This window comes from Seriola aureovittata, chromosome 7, assembly GCF_021018895.1.
Source record: "Seriola aureovittata isolate HTS-2021-v1 ecotype China chromosome 7, ASM2101889v1, whole genome shotgun sequence".
Lineage (NCBI taxonomy): Eukaryota > Metazoa > Chordata > Actinopteri > Carangiformes > Carangidae > Seriola > Seriola aureovittata.
The window spans coordinates 11772376-11799169 of NC_079370.1; the positions used below are offsets into that span (position 1 = coordinate 11772376).

General features: G+C 42.2%; 2 protein-coding genes across 4 annotated transcripts; one reads left to right on the plus strand and one right to left on the minus strand.

The window, feature by feature from the left end:
• The first annotated feature begins 25 nt into the window (after nt 1–25).
• josd2 (Josephin domain containing 2) lies at nt 26–4906 on the plus strand. Of its 2 annotated transcripts, none has more exons than XM_056380424.1 (5): nt 26–309; nt 558–690; nt 1814–1939; nt 2898–3092; nt 3407–4906. In XM_056380424.1, the coding sequence occupies exons 2-5, from the start codon at nt 569–571 to the stop codon at nt 3516–3518; spliced, it is 555 nt and encodes a 184-aa protein (XP_056236399.1). In that variant the 5' UTR covers nt 26–309; nt 558–568; the 3' UTR covers nt 3519–4906. The 2 variants fall into 2 exon arrangements, with proteins under 2 accessions (XP_056236399.1, XP_056236400.1); XM_056380425.1 differs by having other exon boundaries at nt 568–690.
• Nucleotides 4907–4960: 54 nt separating this feature from the next.
• Nucleotides 4961–26053, minus strand: ttyh1 (tweety family member 1). Of its 2 annotated transcripts, XM_056380420.1 has the most exons (16): nt 25972–26053; nt 25224–25367; nt 21402–21567; nt 19611–19840; nt 16976–17087; nt 15138–15475; nt 12675–12770; nt 12419–12491; nt 10784–10859; nt 10529–10584; nt 10142–10234; nt 9962–10054; nt 9746–9885; nt 8595–8762; nt 6881–6959; nt 4961–6038 (listed from the first exon to the last, which is right to left on the minus strand). In XM_056380420.1, the coding sequence occupies exons 3-16, from the start codon at nt 21534–21536 to the stop codon at nt 5955–5957; spliced, it is 1773 nt and encodes a 590-aa protein (XP_056236395.1). In that variant the 5' UTR covers nt 21537–21567; nt 25224–25367; nt 25972–26053; the 3' UTR covers nt 4961–5954. The 2 variants fall into 2 exon arrangements, with proteins under 2 accessions (XP_056236395.1, XP_056236396.1); XM_056380421.1 differs by lacking the exon at nt 25972–26053 and having other exon boundaries at nt 8702–8762; nt 25224–25895.
• Between the last annotated feature and the right edge of the window lie 741 nt (nt 26054–26794).

Genomic DNA, 26794 nt, shown 5'->3' on the forward strand with positions numbered 1-26794 from the left:
CTTAGACATAACATCCACAGTTGTTAGCAGGGACAGAGCCTGGTGGGTTGTGAGCAGAGCGCTTATGCTCGGTGTCTCTAAACAAAGGAAACAGGCTGCCTGAAACGTTTGTTATTATTTGAACGAGTTCAGCGGAGTCACGGTTAAAGTGACGGAGTTTCTAGTGCTCCTGTGCTTATATCGTAAATGGGCGTGACAGCTGCACAACAACAACAACATCACAACAAAAACAACGGCTCTGCTTCCGGTTTCTGGATGTAGCTGTCAGACTCCAGCATCTTTTTTAACGAGGAACCGCTTTATCAGCAGGTCAGTAGCTTCATTTAGCTGTTGTCAATTAATAATTGTCACTTTTTTCAAACGGTCAACAATCAAATTCAGTATAATCAGCAGGCTGTCACTTTTTAGCCTCATTTAACGTAAGAAGTTGCTAACATATTTTAAGTTACTGTTAGCTTGAGTGGGCTGTGAGCTGCGTGGTTGCCCCGTTAGCTAACCAGCTGTAACGTGTTTACTCCGTTAACGTTACTCCTTTCTGTGTGTTTGTGTGCGGTAAGCAAACATTAGCATGAGCGAAGGAGAAGTTTTTCATGAGAAGCAACGACTGGAGCTGTGCGCCATTCATGCACTCAACAACGTGCTCCAGGAGCGGGTGTTCACCAAGGAGACAGCCGATGACATCTGCAAACGGTAGGGTAACGTCTGGATGATGTGTCGGTGTACGTGCTCACTTGGCTATAAACAGAGGGGGAAACACATGCAGCTGATTTGCATCATCAAACAATTACTTTCAAAGCAGGAAACGTATAGAATTAGGATGCAACAGTGGCGTTGCTTAGAAACCTGCCCCCCTTCCCCCCACTCACTAATAGACACACACATGCACACGCACACATTTTATGTTCAGTTTTTGTTGATTCTGTGTGAAAGAGGTGTTGATTCACTGTTTGATCATTTGGAGGTTGCAACTTGTGGTGCTGATGAATTATATGGCATTATGTTGACAGATTTTTATTATTTTGTCCACCCGATTCAAATCAATAAGTGTAGGCTAAGTGTCACTAACTTAAAAAGAATAATAAAATAGATGCTTCATTATAGTTGACATGTCACCCTTGTTTTGTGTGACTGTTCCAAATACAATTCTTTAATTAAAAAATATATTATAATAATTATAATATATAGTGTTCCGTAACAAAACCTAATCTTCTCTGTTACTTTTTGTGATTCCACTGATGTCTACTTTCTGCATTTTATCATTCAAGGTAGACTATACATCTGTGGGTTCACAAAAATACATTTGAACATGCAACCCAGCGCTTGATAACAGATGGAAAAAATTTCAAATATATATGAAATGTAATGTAACCTTCAGGGAAAAAGTGAAGTTTTCACACAGCAAAAACCATTGTATTTAGTGTTGCTATTGTTTAAGAGGTCATTTACTAAATGAATCAACTAGTTGACGAGATGAGTCATGAGCTCATGACCTGAAAAATTCCCTGTGGGAAACCGTGTGACTCAGAGAAACTTTGTTCAAGTTGTTATAAACAAGTTTTATTTCAATGAAGGGTGGTTTTTGAAAAAATGAAGACACATCCAATTAAAATTACAATGGAAGATAGTGAACAGCCCAGATTATGGAGGAATAATCTTACAGAGGAGAGAGGAGAATTAACAAAAAAAAGTATTCTTGATTCTGAAGTGATGGGAAGAGGAGTCCTTCCCACAAACTTAAAACTGAGCTGTACCAAATACGAGGTGGGTTTTACCTTTTAAAATGCTGTATTGGTCTGTTGCTTCCTCTTTGTAGGCTGGCTCCACAGTGTGTGGTGAACCCTCATCGGTCAGTGTTAGGCACGGGAAACTATGACGTCAACGTCATCATGGCTGCACTACAGAGCAGGGAACTGGCTGCAGTGTGGTGGGATAAACGCAGGTGAGTGAGACACACTGAGCCTGTGCAATTAGAGTTTTTTCTTTTCAGCAACTTTAAGCCTTACTGCACTAACATGGGAGCTCAGGACACTCATGACTTGAAAAGCTCTGGGGTTTGACGGGTTCACACCAAATTTCTATTTTAAAAATCCCAACGTCATTTAATGAGCCCTTTAATAGATACGTACTGTTACTCAATTGACAACAAGGCACTGACCCCAACAGCTCAAGAGGCCCTTATCACACTAATTTGCAAGCCAGACAATGGCCCTGTTCAGACCTTGTATTAACATCCGTCTCTGGTGATCACAAGTGGACAGCTCTGTGAATGCATCCAAGACGCATTTGAGATCTGATCACTCAGACCACATTCGGAGGCGGTCTGGGCCACATGTGTCCACATTCTTTTAGCAGTTTGAATGCAAATGTGTCCAGGGCCACATTGAAGGACCACCTACTCAACTGACGTCCTCTGCCACAGTCTAATTAGTCCCGCTGCAGTTTCAGTGTATGAGTATTTATGTTTGCTTGAGTGCATGTGATTATCTTCTTGGTCACCCGCCAGTGCTCATCTGTATATACAAATTTGAAATGTGTAACTTGCTCTTTGTGCCAGGCCGTCTTAATCAAAGAACAAAGGCATGTTTTTAGACTCACAGACGGATGCAGAGATTCCCATTTCTGCACAATTAGTAGACCATAATACCAGACCATCATGCAATCTAACCCCACGGCATATTGCATTGTAGATATGAGGCGTGACTCTCACTTTTTACCCACACTGAATGATCTCTGTGAACCAGTGGTTTAATCTTAAGGATCTATTACAACAGTTCATCATTAAATATCTGCTAGAATGCACTGACATAATAGCTGGATAACAAAAAATATCTCAAAATGGAAACTTTGTTTAACACTCTTTCACTGTTGTTTTTTCTGTTTGTTTTTTTCTAATACAGGACGGTACAGAGTCTTTGCATGTCAAAGGTCCACGGCTTTATTCTTAATGTCCCATCACGAGTATCGCTTGGGATCGTTTCCCTCCCACTCAGACGGCGGCACTGGCTCGCAGTTCGGCAAGTTAATGGACAGTACTACAACCTCGACTCCAAACTGAAGAGTCCCGTCTGTATTGGCGGAGAAGCAGAGCTACGGTAAGAATGTGCATTTACATCTTGAAAATGTTTATAGGCTTCTCTGTAAGCTGTGCGTGTGTGCGTGTGTGCGTGTGTGCGTGTGTGTGTGTGTGTGTGTGTGTGTGTGTGTGTGTGTGTGCGCGTGCGAAAACTTGGCCTCTGTGTGCTGCTTGAACTCTGTCTCAGTGAGTGAGTCATCCCATATGAGTGGTCACATGAGGCTTACCTCACTGTTTGTTTGTGTTACGATGCTGTGCTCAAGTAATCTTCCCCATGTCTGTGTCCATGTTCTTTTAACCTTTTCTCTTCTGTCATCCTTGTTTCACTTTCAGCTCATTTCTCAGCGAACAGCTTTCTCAGGATGTGGCAGAGATGCTCTTGGTTGTCCGGCGGGAGGTGGAGGAGGACGGTTCATGGCTGAACTCTGACAACCCCAAAAAGTGATGCCTTGGGACAGGACATACCTTTATATTTTAGCATGAAAAAAACCTACTCTGGGAAAATGACAGACGTTTTTTTTAAAACAAACACCTCATTACAAAAACCTCTTCAGGGAATGCACTAAAATACATTTAATATCTACAAACAAACACACAGTGGAAGATCCAAAGAGAAGCAGAGATGGATGTTTACTCCCAAAATAAAGAACTGTTTTGATTGTAAAAACTGTAAAAGCAATTGCTCTGATAGGAACTGTGTATTTGCATTGTCCTGCTCTTGGTACGTTTGTTTGAGAAGGTGCATCAAAACTAACAAGGTTACAAGTTTGTGGGCTAGTTTGATGATACTTGAGACATATGACTGAAATTTTACTATTATGGTAGAAAAATTGCAAATTGCATGAAAAACCACCTGCAGTAATGATAACTGGACTACTTATTGATTACTAAAAACGAGAAAAAATCATTGGTTTGAATTTGCCATGTAGGATATCACTTGATTTTAATGATCCAGTTGGCAAAATTATATCAGTATGAACTGTATGTACAAGATGGTTAAGTCCAAATTTATCAGCACCTGAGTGCATCATCTCTTCCCTCGACCTTTGTTGTAAACTTTCTATGCACTACAGAGTTAGATTTGTTAGCACTGTTTGTCTCTGTGTGTGTTCATACAGGCACATGTGATGTGAAGGAATCACCCGGCGAGGCACTGAAGGACAATACCAGTGTATTTGCATGTTTTCATCAGTTTACTTCAAATCACCTTCCATTGTTCATAACATGATGCAGTTCCTTAGATCTTGGTATATGTTTTTCTGATCCTCCAGGCAGCCTTTGTTTTCCTTTCATTTAACTTCAGTGTACAAAAACCTGTTTGCAGAGATTTGAAACATGGTTGAGACAGGTACAACGAACATCTTGCCTCTTTATTTTTGTCCAAGTTATGTTATTGTAATGTGATAACACCGTTGAATCCACACAGTAATGAAGCAAGCTTTGACAAAAATAAAAGTAGACATGACCTATTGCAACCAGGTTTCAGGTGTCTTCAGGTTGATATTAACACTGCTTTGTATTGAATGAAAGCCAGGGACGAGCAGGATGTAAGTAGGATTACTATTTTAAATCTAAAAGGAAACAGCAGGAATGTAAAGAACACTATTCTTGATTAGTTGTAACTGAGTTAAACATGCAAAAACACTGGTTCTGTGACTGTATGTAACCGTAATGTTTGTATTCTGTCTCTCCTATTGATCTATGCATATCCAAAAGAACGGCAGCACGGTCTCCAGTACACACTAGTGACTAACTCACACATAAACCTAAGCTCAGAGGCTCGTAATAATGAATCTTATTTATAATAAACTTTGATCTTTTGTTTTAAGTATCCATTGTAACGCATGCTGTGTGTGTTTCTTGTAGACATGATGAAGACCAGTGTCGGGTAATTGAAGTTATTTTTATTTATATTAGACTCTTGAGTGTAAAAGGATGCCATTCAAAAGGAGCATTGATAACCATACAAACTCAATTCAAGGGTTAACAAGGTCAGTTGGAAAGGAAGGGGGATTCAATGAAATCTCCAACATACCATACCATATATACACAAAACATCTTGGAGAGATCTCAGAAACCCAATGCTATACATAGTTATTATTGCTAGTTACGGTAGGGCTACTGCAGCACCAGTAGCAAGATTCATATTGCTATGTACCTGCTGTCATTGCACGGGATTTGTAGTTCTCCACTCTCTAGACATGAGTGGCAGTTGTAGTTCTCAGTTCAATCAGGGTCTTGGTAGCCCTCAAATATTTTTTTTTTTAAGAGCAAAGGTTCATGATTATTCAGATATTATAGACAGTGAGATATACAGAATACCATAAGGTAATACAAGGAAAATACAGAATTGCCACCTATAAAAAGTAATAAAAAAAATTAGACCATGTGAGGGAACTGCATAACCATTCACAGAAAAAAATGTGTCTTGTTGCTACGTGCCAGTGCTTTTCTACAACAATATTTATATAAAAACTTGAAAATAAATTGGTGGTACTGATACATTTAAGAATATAAAACTACAACGTAGTAACGTCAATACCATTCTGACTTGCCTCACCACTGTTCACAGTTTACACAGAGTTCAGACAGACAAGGGGAAAGAATTTAGACCGAGTGGACTTGGTTCGTAGCTTTGCACAACCATCCCTACCAGTATTATCACTGTCGGTTATATCAACAGTCCGTTTAGACTGTTTCTTTTAAGTGCTTTTCACAATAATAATAATAATATTCAGTGGTACTGACGTTACGCACTTTGAATTCACACCTAGCATTCGTTTTATTTAGATTAGTTTCTTTTTCATTTCAGTAAAGTGTCCATTCATATGAAAACTAAACATTTTTTTTTCTATACATTTCCTAACAAAAAAAAAAAAAATCAACGTGAATACAGGTTCCTCGAATGGGCGGGGTTGGGGTGTGATTGACTTCCCCCGTAACCAGTCAGCATGCTGGGAGAGTACTGTACGTCCAGAAAACGTGATGGGAGATGGTCCAAAGGTGTATTGAGACAAATTACAAGAAAGAAGAGAAGATTATATGTTATTAACGAATGTTATAAACATCAACTCATCAAGACGTGTTTTTTTTCACTATGTGACCAACAGGCTTTAATATAAATATGGAGATTTTTCAAGTTTCAAGGAGAAGGATAAGTAAAGGTACTTAATTTTAAGTGGCCTTTACTTCATATTAGTGTTCACTTTCATTCCTTCCTCAAAAGTAACCGATTACAGTCAAGGTCCACTTACAAACTTTTTTCCTGGGCGTTAAGCTGCATCTCATGGTCTTCCTCAGCGAATGGAGTTGGCTCAGTTGTGATATAGCAAAGTCACAAGACTGAAAATTAGCTCACATGGGAACTTGACATCATAATAGGGGGGAGAGTTCGTAACTCCAGACTCCATCTACTGTGGAAGACCATGAGATGCAACTGAGAAAAGATAGTAAGGGGACCTTGAGATCAGATTTTTTTTCTTTTTTAATTTTTGTTTTTTAGTTTTTTCAAAGGTCGAAAATGAACTTCAACTGAAACAGTTTTGGTCACTGTGCCCAGATAGTGATGATAAAACAGGATGAGCTCTCTTATAAAGTTCATTGGTAACAGGGAAAACATGTAAATATGCACAATTTGAAGCACTGTAACAAGAATGAAAAAAGGGCCAGCCCACAGGGTCCTGCGAGGTTGAAGCCTCGCCACCACGTTAGTCCGTTTGCTACACATAATTGAAGCGAGCGTGTGCACTAAGAGCAGTGACAAAATGGCACAGATTGCAATGGTGTCACAAGTACAGAGGAACTCACAGAGGGGGGTGGGGACTGCCTGTCAGTCAGGGGTAGGCTCTCATAGCCAGGGTTGCCATTGGAGGAAACGTTTGGAGTCCTGTATAGAGATAGAAAGAGACAAGGAGAGGAGGAATGGAGGATGAAGAAGAGAGGGAAACCGGGGTGAGACACATTGAGAAAGACAGAGGGGACGGGGGCCGCGGGGTGACGGGAGCCAAGGACAGGTAACAGGAAAGAAGGAGAAAGTGGTTAGAGATATAGTGCGTAAAAACACAGCACTCAGTATAACTAGTAGGTATTAGTACCACTGTTGCTCAAGCACCAGCAGCAGACGTACAGTCCACTCCTGACTGTCGATGCACTGCAGGATTTATACAATAATCTGCAATTACATGCATTTAGAGCTGGGTGTGACCCACCAGTCCATCTCAGCTATAATGTTGTTTTCCTAATGAATCTGTTTATCGGCATGATGAACCCCAGAAAGCTTTTAAAGCAGTCCTGAGCAGATTCCATTTAAGAGGAGTGGACTGTATTGTTACTGTTCAGCTGAGTTTCTGAGCCTTGATAGTTTCGTCAGTATCGTTGTCTTTGTGTGTTAATACTGGGATATGGGGGAGTCAAGATGATCAGCTGGCATTAGACTAGGAAGTTAAATAGTCCACGATTAGGTAGCACTAACTATGCTTGGAAACTTCAGTGAGGGAGAAAGGGATAAAACATAATAAGATGAGAAAACTCGAAAGAGAGAAAGAGGGAGAACCAAAAAGGAAGCAGGAGGAGTGATGAAGAGAAAAGCAGCAGGACAAATGCAGAGAAATAATCTGAGAGATTTGGACACCACAGTGGGGAGACAGATGAGAGTGATGCAGGAGGGGATGGGGGGGGGGGGGGGGGGGGGGCTTGGGTGGGGGTTGGGGTTACCTATAGTCAACCTGAGCCTCACATCGCTGGAGTTTTTACGAGCGCGGCCTCATCAATGACACCCTCCCCCCAACACAGCAGTAGTCTACTGCCGTTTAGGAGACAGGACGCCATTTGAGACAAGATCTGTGAAATGACCGAGCGGCCTACATCGTCTGTCCTGAAACACTCGACAGACGAATAGACAGACACACAGACAGACAGACAGACCTCTGGAGTTGTGTCTGTTTCTCTGCCTACTCTGTAGTCCATATTGACCTGTCTGTGTGTCTGTCTGCAATGCATGTGTTCAACCTGACAGCTCTGTGGATTTGGACTAATCCTACATGGATTATACATATATATATATATATATATATATCCTATATAGACAAAAGTGTGTTAACCTAGCTGACTACACTGCACTGCCACTACTCTCTCGTAAAGATGGGTGTGCATTATGTCCAACATCTGTTATGTCTGTCGTCAATACAAAAAAGTGTGTTTTGAGAGAAAACAGAATTTCAAGCTGAATGTCTTTAGCAGAAAGACTATGTGTCTGCACGTAACAATCTCAAAAGACCTCAGTCAGTCTCTAAGTGTTGTTTACATGTACTCTGTGTTGTTGTGCTACATTCTGGACTGTTTACGATCCCTGATCTAGGGGGGCATCAGTACAAAAGTTGCCCAGAGGTACAGATTAGAAAAACAAAAACACTTCAGTTTAATGCTAAAACCGTATCTTAGGGCAACTTCCTCCTGCTCTTGCAACATCTGGGACATTCTGTCTGTCTGTCTGTCTGTGTGTCTGTGTGTCTGTGTTACTCACGGGAGGGGCGGCGCACTAGAAAAGGGGGGTGTCCACCCGGCCCCCGGGTAATTATAGAAGGGGGCCATGGCCCCTCGCTGAGACCCCGAGGCCGTCTGTCTACGTGCCTGATGGGAGGTGAAGGGGTCCTCACTCTCGCTGTCCGAGTCTTCGTACTCCTCTGATTCACTGTCATTGTCCATGAAAGAGAGAGAAAAGGACGTGTGAGAGCAGAGCAATGATGAGTACCACTGTGTCTTCATACAGAGCAGCATTCATTATTATAGTTACATATTAAGTAAACACGGATCATTTTTTTAAAATCAAAAGACATCTTACAGGACAGCTCTATTTATTTTCTTGGCCACTAATCATTATCAGTTAGACACTAACATTTCCAGAAAAAAAAGGAGTAGGATACAAACTGTGAATGTTAAGAAGGATGTATTTTCCACAAATGGTGAACACAGAAAACATCAAACTGCCAGCAGCACCAGTTACAAAACACTTACTCTCCCTGTCAGCTGATGACAGTCTAAGAGGCTCCGTATGTGGAACTACCTGCTCCATATCCACTCGCAGCAGATACTACAAACCTGTGCTACTGACACCAACAACTGAATACTAAACTGTCTGCAAAAAGAAAAATGCATTTGATAATGGGTTAACAAGAACCAAACCTTCAGCCATTATTGGTAATTTTTACTGTATCCCCTTTTAGACACTTATCCCTCCTGCCAATTTCCATTTGATATTTTCCAAGGCTAAATTTGAACTGACACCTTGCAGCAGATTCCAATATTTTTTCCGCATTGTATGCCAAGCAGCATCGTATGGCATGCAGACACGCCAACATTTTGTTATCATGATCTGCTAGTGGATCACCAGCACACTGTTGTTCATGAACAGAGGAGCAGAGGAGAGAACAGTATATCCTTCCCAACACTGTGGGACATGATGGATTTATTGCTTTTGAACAATGTTGTCTGGTGTGGTCTCTTAAATACTTGGCGATGTTTATAATAGGCAATTCATAGTGCACCTGAGCATGAAAATTGCAATATCCCACCTGTCCTTATTTCAGTAGGACAAAGGTTTAAAGAAATATTGCAGTTAAATATCAGCACTTATACCTATGCACAAACAAAGAGGCACATTCACAGTCCTCTCACCTGGGGAAGCTCCTCCAAGCACCGGGCAGAGAGCAGAGAATAGCAGTGAATGCCAGCGCAGAGAGGAAAGAGTACAGGGAGAGGTAGAGCAATCCCTCCATGCCGTCATAGCACAAGCCTTTCAGTGAGTCAATGTAGTCCTAAAAGAAAATGGAAAGAAATGCTAATTAAGAAGCAGTGGCTTGGTAGTTTGTTGTCTCCAGTGCCTCACGTTACCTTATTCAGACCCCGGCAGTTCAGTAGCGCCACCAACTGATGGAAGTTGCCCTCCGTGGAGTTGAGTATCTGTTGAACCTCCCTGAGTGATTTCTGCAATGGCACAAAATCACTGAACATGAGAAAATCATGTTCATGTGTAACAGAAATTACATGTGTTGTGTATGAATTACAACATACCTCCGCTTTGGGGAACTGTGGGAGAGCGTTTCTGTCCAGACTGGAGAGGTGTGTGTGAATGTTTGACAGAGCCCTCTGCGACTGGGTCAGCAGCTGAAGCCAACAAGTCAGTAGAATTAAGAGCTTTTATTTTGCATTATTGCTCAAATACACCATTAATATGCTGAGGGTGTAGCTATTTATCTGGGGAGCAAATCATTTGAGGAGAGGACACACAGCAGCGGCTGTGTGTCCTCTCCTCAAATGATTTGTCCTTAACCGCCCTTGAGCAAGGCTGACATGCAACCTGCTCACTTACTTTAAATCCCTCAGTAAGAGTTACAGCTAAATGCCTGCAATGTAATATGTTATATACATAAGACATGTGACTGACAGAGGTCACATTACCTGCTGGAACGGACTGTTCATGCGCCTGCTGCAGGTCAGGTAATAATCCAACACATCTGAATGGCCAACAAAACACCAGTGCACAACAGATCAGTGCACAATAGACAAAGATGTGGGAACATTTGACTGCCATTATACTGAGTTCTGCTGACATAATCACAGTTGGGGAGGGGAAAATAGTGTGCATGACAGAAATGGAAAACAGCTAGCTCTTCCAGAAAATATTGCTTGGATAGGGGCAGGTTAATTCTGTACCTGAGCTGGTCCCAGTGTTGAAGTTGGTGGAGTTGAGGACAAATGTGTTTGGGTCTGAGCAGAAGTCACTGAGAGCCTGGCAATGCAGAAGAGTGACAGGGAGCGTGAGAAAGGATGACAGGAGAAAAGAGAAAAAAAATAAAACAGCGTGAGAGAGGGACAGATGAGGCAAAAGAGGGAAGGTGGGAGAAAATGATCACAAGGGAAGAGTTAGTCGACACACTGACCGACTGACATATTTACCTCCTCAGATATCTGACAGCAGCTCACAATGTAGTGGCAAATATCGATCTGCCTACATCACTTTGCTGCCCTGGATAAAGCTGCGCTACACTCTGACATCCAACTGTCTTTCCATTAGGTCATCACTCATACCCTCCCTCCCATATCACCGTTAACCTCTTTTTCCAAATCATCTCTATACACTGTTGTGTCTAGCTTGTTTTTGAAGAGGATCCATTTAGTTCAGAAATCGTACACCCACAAACACACTCAGCTTGAAATCGCCCCACCAGAAGAGGGAGTGAGAGCCACACAGAGAGCCCCACAACTGACGGGAAGAGCAGCGTCCCCGAGACAGAATGAAGTGGGCAGGCCCACAGCTGGCCCATTGTTTCCCTGTCACTGACCAGGGACAGAGCGGCTCTGTGTGGACCCACAGGCCTTGGGACATCTCCCGCCAGCTCCACATGACACTGAGACTCAGACAGCAGTGCAGGAAAACAGCCACCATTTACCCCCTTCAGACACCCCCAACCCCCAGACCAAAACAGTCTCCACTTCAGAGAGTACAACCAGACTTCACAGCAAAAATGGATATAAAATGTTCTCTGTGCTCTTTGTTCATGAGAAATGTCACTGTGCTAAAGGCGGTTGGACTGTTGCCTGTAGGACACAGCACAGTGGCGGTGTTGTCATGTTTAGGCGTTAAAAGCACAGCTGGACTTTCAGCTGAACATGGTCCAGCAGCATGTTAGAGAATTTCACTTTCACAGGATTACACTCGCACTTCCATCTCCGTGCATGCTCGATAGAAAGCCCCAGGGGGCCCAGGAACAGCCACAGCTTTAAGTCTGGCACTGCTGATGGCAAGCTGATGGTCTATCCACTCTCTCTCTCTCCATCCCTCACTTTAGCTCTCTCTCTCTCTCAAACTGATCTCGAGATGCACTCGCCAGCTCTTCCTCTCCCCTCCTCACTCTTGTTGAAAGCACTTCTCTTCATCTTCTATCTTTACTTCTTGAAGCCAAACGCCCACACACTTGCAAACACACTTACATGAAAAACACGCACTCGAGTGCACAAACACACTTTGTTCACAAACGCACTCGTGCACACGCACATTGAATCTTTAATCTCTGCCCCCATTTTCCTGCCTTTTTGGTCTTCTGCCACGACTGCAGTGTTCCCTAGGAGGCAGGTCTTTTCACAGTTTAGCACAATGGGCACAGAAATCACACACAAACACACGCATACACATCGTGTTGGCCTGCCATCAGGGGTCGGACTCCCAAAGCTCTCTTCCCACTGCTATAGCCGGCCAATCCCTCCCATGACAGCCCCGTTCGCTTCCTATTCCACCCTCCCCCGAGTCCTGGTCCCGCTCACCATCGCAGCTTCACTGGGTCTACTCACCACTACAGTGGCCGTCTCCAAGCCCAGGGAGCCCCAGCTCAGGAACAGAGCCAGCCATGCCAGCACGGTCATCCTGTGGGAGAACGGCACAAACTCTTCAGCCAAGAGGACACCCTGACCATCAATCTAGTGTTGTATGGTTTGAGTCCAAAGAGTGCGTGTGCATACTTGTTTTTGTGTGTGTGTGTGTGTGTGTGTGTGTGTGTGTGTGTGTGTGTGTGTGTGTGTGTGTGTGTGTGTGTGGCTGTGTACTCACAGGATGAGCAGCCAGCGGGCTTGCTTGGCCAGTCCAAGCAGGATGAACAGACACACTATGAGGTCAAGCAGCAGCAGCAACACGTATGATAGCCACCTATGATATAGAAACACACATACAGCAAATGTCATTATATCAGAAACAGTTATAAATGTTGAGTGTGTAAGGTTACACTTGATCTTAGAAACAGTCTGGCCTTAACTTAAGGTCCACTTAAGTTCACTGTATTGTACAGTTTTCTCATTTCTGACATCTGACTGATCTTAGTTAAGATCTCTTTATTTTAGTAAACATGGTTACAACATTTGTATAACTGTGTGTTTTATGACTGTGGTTACACACAGGCACAAAAACAAGCTACTGACAACAAATCCTTCAACTATATTTTGTTATCATATACCAACAGATATGTTGTGTTATTTTATCCCATGGGGAATAAATGGCAGGAAAGTTTATGGTCCATAGTTTTAATGTATAGTTTCATTTTATGGGTATTCATTTCCTATGTTTGGGTAATCAGGATGGCAGTACTGTAATTTTGATGTTTTTAACTTCAGCCCTTCAACTGCTCCATTTAGCACGACAACATAAGCAACTGTTTTCCAACAGTGATTCCTCCCACAGCTGTTGTCAGGAGATCAGACTGCTCCCATGAGGGCTGTCAGACTAAACCTGTATTAACTAGTGGATCGCAGTTTTTGCAAAATTGCGAATGTAGGTTGTTGTTTTGATTTTGTGAAGGAGGGATTTAGTTTAATTACTAACAATTACAGTTTCTGTTTTGCCGGAGCAGGAGACATGAAGTCTCTGGAGATGTCTAAAATGAATTGGCAGCTAACTGGATGTAATGCAGCCGACAGTCTTAAACTGAGGCCAAATAGATAACAGACCCTTAGCACAGAAAACACTGACATGTTACGCTAATAAAAAAAAAAAGCACAGGTGTAAATAATAAGCTGAATTCTGTTTCGCTGCTTCAGTTTCAGGGTCCTGCTGTTGCTCATGTGGCGGTCACTGTCACACTGTCATGTCTTACTGGGACACTTGAATAGAACTCAGCCATGGTTATTGTGAATGGTGCCACCTGTGTATCTGTAGTGAAAAAGGCCCATTGTTGTGAGAGAGAGAGTCACCTGTTGTTAATCAGCTCATCGGTCCTGACAACAGTCGGTGAGAGCACTGACGGCCGAGAAGGGACACGATGTCTACTCTCAGGCTTTTGCTGAATTAGACAGATTTTTCCACCTGATCTGGGATTAGAACTTGCTTCTCTTTTCCCCACTGTCCCCTGAATTAAAACTGGTGACAAGTGTAATAAGATTATTAGGACTCTGATACCACCGATGATCTGGGAGATCTATTTATGTCTCTATTAAACAGAAGAAAATGAGACATTCCAGTCTGTACTCAGCTGGATTAAGAGTTTTGTTTTTATCTCATTGTTGTTTTCTTGATTAGGCGACACAAAACTTTCTGGTATGAAGTCGTGGTTAGGATTACGCTGTGTTTGCTTTGTGTGGTTTGTTTATGGGAAGCAGAAAATTTATATTGTTATTACTCACTGGACATTATTTATCAATACTAAGATATATTTGTGGGCTTTTATTAACCAATAAAGAATATGAAACGTAGAAGCATCCTATCAATCTATTATGTGTAAGAATCTTTTTTCCATTTTTTTGTTGCATTACCTCAACAGACACATCGTAATAAACATGCAACATTTATGAGAGGCTGGGAAGCACAGTTTTCCTAAGAGCAGGGGTGTGGCAGTGTTGATAAACAGCTTGTACATGTTGATATTTGTCAAATTGTGTGCACATGAGTGAAAAATGTACTCAAGGATTGAATATATTTTAACTCCTCATGCTCCTCATATTATCATTTCAGAAAAAACAATACTCACAATGCTTGGATTGGAAATTTGAGCAATCAGTGTTAGCGGATCCTAAGGTTTGTAAACTCTAGATTGTTTTAGTATGAAAAAAAAAAAAAGGATAAAAATGAACTCACGCCATCTTTTAGAAATTGCTAAAGAAATGGAATTAGAAAGGAATTATGTCTTGCACAATAACCAGAGGAAGGACACAGTTTCATGAGCAAAGCTAATAAACATCAAATTGGAAGCAGAAAATGAACATAAACAGCCCCCGACCGAGGAAGAGAGGGAGAAGGCTCTACTGCCAGTACTCACTACAGTGCACACCTGTACACAAGCTTGATATTTTTCCATGTTCACCTGACAAATCAAACATTGTCTATTTTATTCTAATTAGTATCAAACAACATCTTTCTTTAGAGGAAACTACTTTGAGATTTGGAGCATTAAATGAAGTGTTATCATCTTAATTGTAGGTGAAACAAATCGTATTGTATTGTACAGTTATGTGTAGCGTATCGTGGCCCACGTATCTAGATACATGCATATGTGTATATCTATATCTCTCTGGACTGCAGCCTCACCTGTAGTCCTCATTGACCATCAGCGTGTTGGCTGCCCAGCCAGGTGAGAAGGGGCTGGGAATTAGGCTGCTGGTGGGCACCACTGTAGGAGCCACAGACGGCGGTACTGGGGTTAGAGGTATGATGGACGCCCCGCTGATACTGCTGTCATTCCCCAGCCCCGCGTCAATACTGGACCGAGCCAGGGAGATGGAGGAGAGGAGGTTCATCACGTTCTCAGATAACCTCCGGCAGTTCCGCGTGGACACCAGGAAGGGTTTACTGCCAGTAAAGAGCTCCTCCATTGTGGTCAGTGGGCCAGAGATGGACAGCTGCAACCCAGCAATTGTGTCTGAAATCTGATGAGGGAGAATGGAAGAATGTGAGGTTAAGTGAAACATGAACCACAAACTGGATCTGAGTCATGGTCGGCGTACAGTGGTTGTGTTATTGAGGGCACTGAAGATGTTGAGCAGTCTGTTGATGCATATCCCTCATAATCCATACCACATGTTAGTACTCAGGTCCTGTATTTATCAAACTTTTAAAAGTGAAGTTTTACTCCTCCTTACAAACTGAAAGCCACTAATGACATTTCTTTTGACTTGACATAACAACATTTCAGAGAGCTGCAGAGTTCGCTTGAGTGGTTTGAGAATAGATGGCTGCAGGAAAGATACTGAAGTGAACATAAACATGATTTGGATTGACTGTACACAATGTCTTTGGTCATGATGAATCATTTGTTTTCTCAAATTCAGAACAGGGTCATATTCAGCAGCTACAGCTGTCTTATAAAGTTGTAATTTACTATCCAGGATCTTATCTGTTTATTATATACCTGTACATATAATTATATATATTAGATACTTGGATGTACATTCCTGTATTTTACATAAATGTACACAACTGTTTGCATATTCACTGTAGAATTATTACCAGTGCTGATCTATGCAATTAAAATGAAACACCTTGATATATTAATATCATTGTATGGCATGGTCTTACTTTATAGTTTTAGACCCTGCATCTTCATCGTCTACAGTCGTCATCGCTGAACTATATTCTTCTTCTTATATGATTTCTCTGATGTACCTGATCTACCAGCTGCAGAATTTCTTTTCTTCATCCCCTTAGGTTTTGTTTTTGTTTTTTACTACTATTTCATCCCTATCCATGTATAATTTCTACTCTATGTATATACATTTATATTACAAATATCACTCAAAAAAATGACTGAATGTAAAATGTATAGTAAATCCTTCTATTGGTTAATTATTCCTGCACTGAGCATATATGTGATCAATCATTTGATCATATTTGATCGTACACTTCACTGTAAGTGGGCGTAAGTCGTTTGATAATAAGTCTTATTCTTCACTTTCAGAGAAGAACTTTTTATCTCTTAATTTGCATCTTCAGATTATTGTTGAACGGAAGTTAGGTATAAAAACAAAAAACAGAAAGTTTCTTTGTTTTTCATCTCACTCATACGTATTCATTAATCATCTGCATAGTTTTTCCCTGCCTGCATCTTCCACCGAGCGCAGTGTAAGGAGGACATTTAGCAGTCTGACACATCAACCACTGTCTGACCACATGTGGGAAATCAATACAGCAAAAGTTTGTATCTGATTTTTCTTCCTCTCTCTCTCTGCAGACCACACACATCCTCTCTCTGTCTCTGGCTCACACACACACACACACACACACACACACACACACACACACACACACACACACACACACACACACACACACACACACACACACACACACACACACACACACACACACACACAGCATCCAACAGTGTAGATATTCTGCATGACATTTCACTTGCGGAGAGCAGCACTCACCAGCAGATCGATGGAAGCTAGCGTATAATTGGCTGTGAGAAGAGACGAGGTCAACTGATACATCCCATCATTAGCCTCGCTGTTGCCATAGAAACCGATGCCTATGGCAACACTGCAAAGGGAGAAAAAAAAGAGACATGAAAACATTGTGGGAGGGCGTATATGTGAGGGAGAGAGGGGGATAGAAGCACAGATAGCAGAGGCATAAATGTAATGTTTAATTCAGTGTGTAAGTACATTTTAAATGAATGTGACACAAAGCGATAGAGCTGGTGAGGATGTGATTTGTGTGCTTTGAATGAGCATACCATCAGTGGAGCACATGGGGAAGGAATAAACAGATGATGGGAAAAAAGCTGACTCTTAGTGCTCAACGGTTAAGCTTCAGCAAGGAAAATATTCGAAATGTTAAACATCGCGACATGTTTACACATCTTTCTGTTATTCAAATATTCAGATTAAGGCTCGGGCCAGATGTTCATCAAATCCCCTCAAACCCGAGAGGAATGGTATGGCCCAATCTCCCACAAAGTATGTGACCCAGATTAGAAAGCAGGGGGGAAAAGGAGGAATGTGTGTCTGCGTCTGTGTGTGCTTTGCATTTCAAGCTGGTAAATGTGAACGCTGTCTAATGCAGCTGCATTTTAAAATGACATACGCTGTTTTTGCACTTGTGACCAAAAGGCCACCATCTGGAGGAAAGCATTTCACATGAAATATTTTCAAGAGGAAAACTGCAGCATGATTTTTTCATCCTGTCTCACACAGACAGCTCTTACATCGAGCATCAGAGAGGGAGACGACTACATTGCATTACATTACATTACGATCCATAAGGGGGAGACACGAGCCACAGCAACTTCCAGTCTGTATATGATGACATCATTTTGACAGCTGAAATCATACCCCCAGTACATTATGTACTGAGATATAATAGTGCATATAAATGTACAGGGGAAGTGCTGGAATAAAATAACAAGCACTGCTTAAGCATTAAATTGCGCTATAATTTTATTACAGCAAACAGCTGGGCCTGTAGCTTTAGATTTAAAAGGTCTGAAGGGCAGCTGAGCTTTTCCTCAGTGACTCATGCTTCCGCTACACAAGAGTGTGTTGGAGAGATGTCAAGCAGCATCTCTGTGTAATGTACAGCTGAGACAATGCACTGACTTGATGACTGCATGGTCACCAGATCTGAGGGTTAACACCGGTGGCTAAATGACTGCCGTACCGTGCTGTAGGTGGGCGAGTTGATATCATCCTCACATGCACACACACAAAAATACCCAAAAACACAATGAAGGGGAACCACTGAAATCTAAACAGACTCTGCTGTCACAGGCCTGCGGTTGGTAAACAGCAACATAACATGACCATCAGCTGTCATCCAGGCCCACTTTCCTCTGCGATGACAGCGGTGACTAAAAAGCACATGACGATGGAGAGGGTGACAGCTTATGATTCACAGCCTTGTTGTTGCTGCACCTAAAAGGCAGCGGTGGACAGTAACTGAGTACATTTACTCAAGCAGCCTATTGTACTTAAGTGCCATTTTGAGGAACTTGTACTTTAATCGAGTATTTCTGTGTTACATCTGTGTCCTGTGTTGCTTCTGCCCCAGTAGAATTCAGAGGGAAATATTGAACTTTTTTTTCTACACTACTAACAGCTGTAGTTTCCTTCCATTTCAAGATTTTTCCTACAAAACTAAACTGATACAATATAATTTCACTGTCAAAGATTAAACTGTTGATTCCCCATCGTCTTCTTGATGCCTCACATTTCAGATTATGTATGAGGCTCCACCAAAGAGCATTGTCCCTCTAAATGTCTCAGGTGGTTTCATTTAAGAGACACTTCTTTTTTTATATATATATATTTTGGGAAATTAGCTCATTTTGTTTCATGTTGAGTTTGATGAGAAAAAAAAGTAAAAAAAGGAAACAGCTGTCTCCTTCCTCTAAAGCTCAAAATGATGTCATATTCATTGAAGAATATTTCCCAAAATGTCACACTATACTTTAAGATAACTGCTTTAGGCTAAAAGAGGTAAAATGATCCATCTCGCTGTCGCTGACACATTATCATGTGACATGAGATTGTTAATACTGATGCATCAGTGTGTAAGTAGCATTTTACTGTTGTAGCTGGTGGAGGTGGAACTACTTTGAATACACTGACACTGTATTCATTGTATTTGTGCGATCGTTGGTTGTTGTTGTTTTTTTAATATAAAATCAAAATCTGAAAAGTAACTATAGCTGTCAAATAAATGCAGTGGAGTAGAAAGTACAATATTTCACTCTGAATTGTAGTGGAGTAGAAATATTATGTGGCATAAAATGGAAATACTCTAGTAAAGTACAACTGCCTCAGAAGTATCGTGTACTAATAATGATTTGCATAATAAATCAGTCACAGGGGCCATTTTCATCTTTCATATTCTGTGTTTTGCTGATGATATTTCTTCGTTACTCCCACTGAAGAACAATTTTGAATGCAGGACTCCTGGAATATTTTTACGTTGTTAATGATCTGAATACTTTCTCCACCACTGCTAAAAGGCGACTTGTGTAGTTGTTGTGAAATACAAGAACTCTGGGGTTGATAATGAAGTCTGAATTCTCCTTCTCACCAGCACAGCGTGACAGCCGCCACGGCCACCCATGTGACACAGCAGATGCCCCTCCCCTTCTTCCCACTGTAACCGTGACCTGTGCTGCCATCTTCATCCTCCTCCTCCTCATCTGATCCCTCGCTCCGGTCGCCGCGGTGGCAGCAGCAGTAGTGTATGAGGAAGGAGAGAACCACCAAGAGGGAGATAACAAGAGCAATGGCTGATAAACTGGACAGAACCAGCAGAGTCTGAAAAAGGGAAGAGGGGGAGACCAAAAGAATCAGTCAGCGGATGAGTCAGTGAATGTGAAAAATGGCACTTTAATTCCATTTTTACAAGTGAAGAAGAGCAATTTGAGAGGGTGAAATACCAACTAATCCTGTTAAATTTCATAGCTTGTCATATTGTTCCGCCCCCATTAGCAGCGGGAGATGGTGATTAAAAAGGTATGAGAATATAAATTGTGCGCGTCAAAGCAGCAGGAAAAAAATCAACGATTCCGATGCACGCAGCAGGTACATACCACAGGCAAATACACACTAACGAAGATGGAAAAGGGACAAGTTCAACACAATTAATTTGAGGTGATTCTTGACCATCTATACTTGGATCAAAGGGTTTAACCTATAGACCTGTGATATGTCAGTACACCATAGTGAATATTAATGTCACTAAGCCATACCAGACTTTGCCTTTGATCAGGCTCCATGTCATAAAGTCAACATTACTGAAATGCATTTCACTCCGACACATATCTACAGTATTATCCGTCACCCATCTGCCCGTCTGTCACTCCCCATTCCTCCACCTTCTCTCCATCTCACCTCCTGTTCGCTGAAGCCCCTCCCCGTGGCTCTTCTCCACCCATCCCTCTTTCCCCACGTTCTCGCTTGCTCCCACTCTCTTTCTCTCCCCCACTCTCCCCTCGCTTTCTTTCTATCCACACCACTGAATCTCTATTAATAATCTGTGACCTACTTAAATACATTCACTGCCACTCTCTCTCTCACTCCTACTCACACTCGCTTTGCCATCTCTCTCTCCATCTCCCTCTCTCTCTCTCTCTCTACTTCTCTCTGCCTGTCTTCTGTTCAGCAGCCTCCTCGCATTACTCATTCCCTCTCTCATCCCCTCTCTCGGAGCACTTTCAGTCTCTTTTGTCTTTCTATTCTGCAGGATAATTTGCGTCCCCCCCTCTTTGTACCGCAGAGAAGTCACAAACACGCACAGTGAGACATGGCTAGCTGGAGCGCTCGTATGAGAGCCTGCAGGAGGAGAGGGATGAAACCTTGCATTTTGCTGCAGAAACTGCACAGTTCACAGCCATGCAGACAACAGCAACCATGTTGAATCTTGTGTGCTCCTCCGAATCCGAATTGCATAAAATATCTCAAATTTGCGTGCACCGAAGCAGAGGTGCAGGGGATGCATTAAATCGTCTAAAGCGAAGTAGAAAAATTAACAAGATTAGATGTTAGCTCAGGGGTTCTTGGAGAGGTCTAGTGCCGTCTTCCCGCCAATAATTAGGTCAAGACATTGAAATGAAGAAGTGGTTTATAGGAGGCTGTACGCCATCATCATAGCTCCACAGATTGCTGTTAAATTCAGGGATTTATAGAGCAATCTATGGAGTGATGAGGAGCAAATTGCCCATCATCCACTCACTTAGTTATAGTAGAATATTCCAGTACATGTCTAACTACAAATGAAGCAACAGGGGTGTCATCATTGTGCAACGTGGCACTGGACAGATACAGTACAGCATGTGGTTACAGTGCGGTATGAGCGGTCGTGGCAGGTGTCCGTTACCTGCTGATACTCCCAGCTGTCAGGGACAAAGATGTTGTCCCTCATCTGCATGGTGAGGTCCAGCCGAGGGAGGGCGTGACACACTCTCACCCACAGCGAAGGGGTATAGCTGGGAACCGTTGTCATGGCAGCCATTTTCTACTGCCACTGGTCCACTCCACCCCTCCTGCGGGAGGAAGGAAAGAGGGGTCAGAGCAACCAGGATGTGAAGTAAGGCCAGAGGAGAGGAAAGAGGGTAAGGAGGGGGTGAAGATCTTCCTGAGCTCATGCCCAAGTTGAGAGAGAGAGAGAGAGAGATGAGAGGCCACTGCGAGATCTGCAGCCACTGCGGCCTTCCTCCATCCTGATCAAATTTATGACCCGTGAAGACCTGAGCAAAGTAAAGGTCAAATGCAAGCTGTAGTTACTTGAGACTAACTCTCAGGAGTATAAATCAGTGTACACACCTCACTCACAGTGGAGTGCAGAATGGTTTTGTGCCTGTAGTAGTTCAGCTGAAGAACAGAGTTTGGCTTCCTCACGGCAACATTTACAAAAAGGTAAACATAAAGTACATGGCCGGACTGGATTAGCTTTACTTTCATATTTTTGGGGGCATGCACATTCATGTGATGTGTTTAAACCCAATTAATTAATTAATCAAGTAGTTGAAAATGAACAGTGATTTTGATCAGTTAATCATTAATCAATCATTTAAGTCATTTAATCAAATCAAAATCTTCTAGTTGCAGCTCGTCAAATGTTAAAATTAACCATTTTCTGTGTTTCACCTCATCCTAAATTGAATATCTGTGGGTTTCGGGCAGTTGGTCAAACAAAACAAAATATATGGAGATGTAACCTTGCGACACGTACTATTCACTATGTTTTGACATTTTATAGCACGAACGATCAACAAATTGATTGGTGATGAAAAATAATGGTTAGGTACGTTGCCTTGAAGATTACATTACTTTACATGACAAAACTTGGCTGTTATTCACAGACCGCTCTCTTAACCGTATAAAATTGTGGTATATGCTATAGGGGCACCATGGATTACACAGGGGATATACAGCAGGTCTTTGAAGAGGTCCTCCTGGCATGTATGAGGTAACAGGAGGACCATGATGTAGAAAGGGATGCATTTGACTCCTTCACCAACCACCGTTTAATGTTCAGCATCTCTTACTTAAAGCCAGCCAAGGGAGAGAAAGTAGGGTAAATACAAAGGGCAAATCCGGTTAGCCAAAACACACACTGGAATCCTCATTACAATGACAGCACAGAGGGGGGACAGAGGGCGAGACTCAGCCTGGTAGGCTTCTGATACTGGCTGCACAGATTAAGAGACCATCAGAGCTTTACTGTTAAAGAAAGGACTGTTTTAAGACAGCTCAAGACACAAGAGCACAGAGAGAAGCATTCATAACAACAGCACTGATGCTTAAATATAAAAGGTTATACAGCTCAGCTCAATGCAGTTATTACAGACAGATACAATTCTGCATTCTGCATAAAGGCCTGTGCAGGATTTTGTTATCTTTTAATGCAGCTGTTATTTATTCAGTACAACTTTCATTCAGCACAGAATTCTACACCAGTGAGGCTTTTTACTATCCCCTATTGATTCAACCCCACAATCCACTGCACATGATTGCTTTAAATAGTGTGCATGATAAAAGTTTAGATTTAGCCACATGTCGAATTGAGCGCCAGACAATTTCCCCATTCAGATCTGGGCCAGTTATGGCCCAGAACAAGTTAACAGTTCGCCCACAGGCCAGACAGGGCTGCTCTAAGCCCATTACAATAAGCCTGTTCACCTTAATGGTTCCAGCAGCCCAACTGTCACAAATCGAATCATTGCCAACCCTCCATTTCCCTTATTAAAACTGTGTTGAACATAATGGTTCACACACACTGCGAGAGCTACATCTATCCACCACACATCAGCAGTGTAAACAGACTGAGTACTCTGGTGTTATATTTTACACATTCCTTCTTGAGTGACTTTATTAGATTAGATGTATTATAGGAACTGTGAGGCAGGTCTGTGAGATACATTTATCAGACTTTGGAGAGGGCAAAAGCTTTTTGAGAGACATAACAGACAAAACTAATATTCCACAAAGGAGAGTCAGACTACCAGTTGTGGTTACCATCACCAATAAAGTGGGCCAATAATATTGATTTTCACTGTGAGGCAAATAAGAGGTGACACAATCAGAATCCACCATATAAAACCTATTATCAACAATTAAAGGTAAGTAAATATGAATCACCAGCCTGGCAGCAGGTTACCTGTCTCACTGTGATATCATCTCTTGCACAATATCAATTAATTCAAGATGTAATGCTGAGGAAATGCAAAGTGACGGCAGTCATGAGGTCAGAGTTCAGGTAGGATTCTGCTGCAACCCAAAAAGTTATTGAAGCAACCTAATGAGGTGCTGATGGAAGTGATGGGGGGGGGGGGGGGGGGGGGGTCCACAGTCCTGGAGCAGCAGTTACTCAGCAGTTGTCACAGATAGAAAGCCTCAAGTTGACGTGATGTCTCCTGCCAGCTTGTTATCATGCCTGTTACCATTGCATAACTGAAGGCAAATAAATGGAGTTTGAGCTCAGTCAGTGGAGAGAAAAGGGAAAAAAAAGGAGAGTCAAGGAGCGAGATGGCGAAGAAAAACCTCAGACTCTCACCCAACCGTGAGCGCTTAAGATAAAACAAAGCAGGAGAATAATTCTGTTGTGTTCTGTCCACACAGAGCTCAGACAGCACCGAGAGTGAAAATCAGTTGCATGATATGAGACTCCATGATGTCTGAATGTAAAGAAAAGGGCCATTTTGTGAGGCAGCTAATGAAGCTGGAGCATCTCTGTCAGCTGAATTTAGGATCATCTTTAGCACAGGAAAATCATCTCCACCTTCATCTTTTTTAATGAGAACACAACTCTCTGAATCAGAAGATATAAATAATCGAGTTCTTTTAGCGCTGAAATGATCCACATTTCCACTTTCCCTCATAAAATCTGTTATGATTCACATTACAGCCTGAGTAGTCATGTAACCGCCTCTTTACAACAACCTTAATGACTGTAATTTATGAGAAAGCATTACAGCCGTGGACACACTACATCAGCCAGGAGAAATTCATTTGCATCTCTGTGAAGGGTTACAAGTTACCTTTGTCTGCTGAGGCCACAGGACAAGAAGAATATTCTCAATTTAAAAAAAAAAAAATCAATTTTCAGTTCACATTCATTCTGCAAATGAATGTTCAGTTCCAACAATGAACCTTCAAGTGAGTGCAGCTGACCGAAGGTAAGTGAGTGCAGCTCATAGTCAGTAAGTCAGAGCAAATCAGTGCTTTGATGTGTGCAGGAGTGCAGCATGACAAGTTGATGTTGACAAAAATGTTTCCACACTACTGATCAAACTGAAAATCCTATATGGAAGAAAAGCATTTGGTCCAAAGCATTTTGAAAAAAAATATACATATATACATGAGACTAGATGAAACCATAATTGGTTGGAAAATGAGTGGATGCAATCAAATCATTACAGCATCATCTATCGGTCAAATTTCTTATTCTAAAAATGCTCATGGGAGAAAATTCACCCATTAGGTGTGATAGCTGAAAAGATAAAAAAATGAATCCAGTTTGGCTCTATGGTGTAAGATTTCATGAACATACATTATCAGTCATTGCAAAGATAAGAACACATTCCAATTAGCAGTAAACTGTGGCTGTTGTATTGTATTTCACTTAATTGATGACCAATCTTTGCAAACCACATCAACAACCAAGCCATAATCAACAAGACAGAGATCAGTCTCTTACCTCTGTCAGTTGTGTTGGGAGGTTTCTCTCTCCTTCTGTCTCTTCTCTTCGCCGGTGTCCGTGAAATATTTACCCACTCAAAGAGGTATACTGCCAGCCATCAACGCTTGATGCTCTTGAAAAAACATCATCCTGAAAAAATGGCTTGGAGACATGCCAAAAATATGTCAAAATGAAAAAAAGAAGGGGAAAAAATAAGCCAATAATTCTTGCAATTATTAAAATATTAAAATGCCAATAATTGAATGGTTGTCTGGTGCCAGTGGAGAGGTGCTTGGGTTGATGGATGAGAGAGGAGCTCTCAGCGAGAGCGAGTGAGTGAAAGAGAGAGGGAGAGAAAGAGAGAGCGCGAGAGAGAGAGAGAGAGAGAGAGAGAGGGGGATTAAGATTGAGGAGACACCCCTAAGGGACTCTTTATCGTTGCATTGTAGCCCTTCGTATCTTAACGCCCAAGCGACTTCACAACACGGCAGCAACACGATATTGCCCAAAGATAATTAATCTGTTAACAGGGATTAGCGGGGTCTAACCCCTCACTCACTTCAAACTGAGATACCAGAGGCTCACTCCTAACACCGACCCCCACCAACATCCATGCACACTCCCATCAACCTGACCAATCTCTGTCCAGACTACCAGACTGAACCCTGACCAGATTACTGAGAGAAACAGTAAAAAGGCAGAACTGCCCACCAACCGTTTGCGCTAAATGATAGTGAAAAGAGATTTTTTTTTAAAATCCACTCACATGTTGGATGCAAAGTGGTGAACTCCTGCCTATGACAGCACTGTCAGGCTGTGATGTGTCGAGAGCTAATTTGAAGTAGAGATGCACATAAAATTAGAGTAAGGGAGGCGAAGGAGCACACACAGATGAATATGGGGAGGGGGAGACGCAGGGAAAAGCAACATGAAACACAGAGGGCAAAAAAAAAGAAAAAAAGTGGGTTCCCAGAGAGTGATGCTGAGAGAAAAGAAGAGGGAGGGCGAGAGATGGAGTGAACAATGAATAGAGAGGGGGAAAGCGGCATGCAATGGATTTGTAGGCAAAACCAGTTTTCAGTGGAGGCTGCAGAACAGCATCAACACTGATTCAGTGACAAGGAGGCAGAGAACATGCAACAACATGACACAAGTGAAGAGAGCGTACTGATGGAGCTGCTACCTGAGTGGTCGGTCTGAGAAATGCAGATTGGAGATGTACTGGTAAAACACAGCAATAAAGAGTAAAAAGAGTATGGTGTTTGTCTGCCATTGGAGAAAGGGGGGCAGAAGCAAGCGAGCAAAGAGGGAGGGGGCGGCGTTAGTTTTTCTGTGTCACTGAAAGGGAGTGGGGGAAGGGAGGCAGGGAGATAATGCGAGCCAGGGAGCAAACAGTGGAGAGCCAGAGAGCATACTCACTGACTCATGTAGCCTATGTAAAGTGTATGTGTGTATCTGGGAGGAAGAGGGGAAAGAAGACAGAAAATTATATTATGTATGCAAGAGTTGCTCAGGGAGCATTTATGCAGCCACTGTGTGTCTGTATGCAACAGCAACTGTACTGCATCCAGGCCATCCATCCCTGCACT

Coding starts and splice junctions, on each gene's coding strand:
- ttyh1 (XM_056380420.1), bottom strand. CDS start 21,536: ATGGCTGCCATGACAACGGTTCCCAGCTATACCCCTTCGCTGTGGGTG. Junction 17,088..19,610: donor GCGGCTGTCACGCTGTGCTG/GTGAGAAGGAGA, acceptor CTCCCTTTGCAG/TGTTGCCATAGGCATCGGTT. Junction 10,235..10,528: donor TGAACAGTCCGTTCCAGCAG/GTAATGTGACCT, acceptor TGTTGGCTTCAG/CTGCTGACCCAGTCGCAGAG.
- josd2 (XM_056380424.1), top strand. CDS start 569: ATGAGCGAAGGAGAAGTTTTTCATGAGAAGCAACGACTGGAGCTGTGC. Junction 691..1,813: donor GCCGATGACATCTGCAAACG/GTAGGGTAACGT, acceptor TCCTCTTTGTAG/GCTGGCTCCACAGTGTGTGG. Junction 3,093..3,406: donor GGCGGAGAAGCAGAGCTACG/GTAAGAATGTGC, acceptor TTTCACTTTCAG/CTCATTTCTCAGCGAACAGC.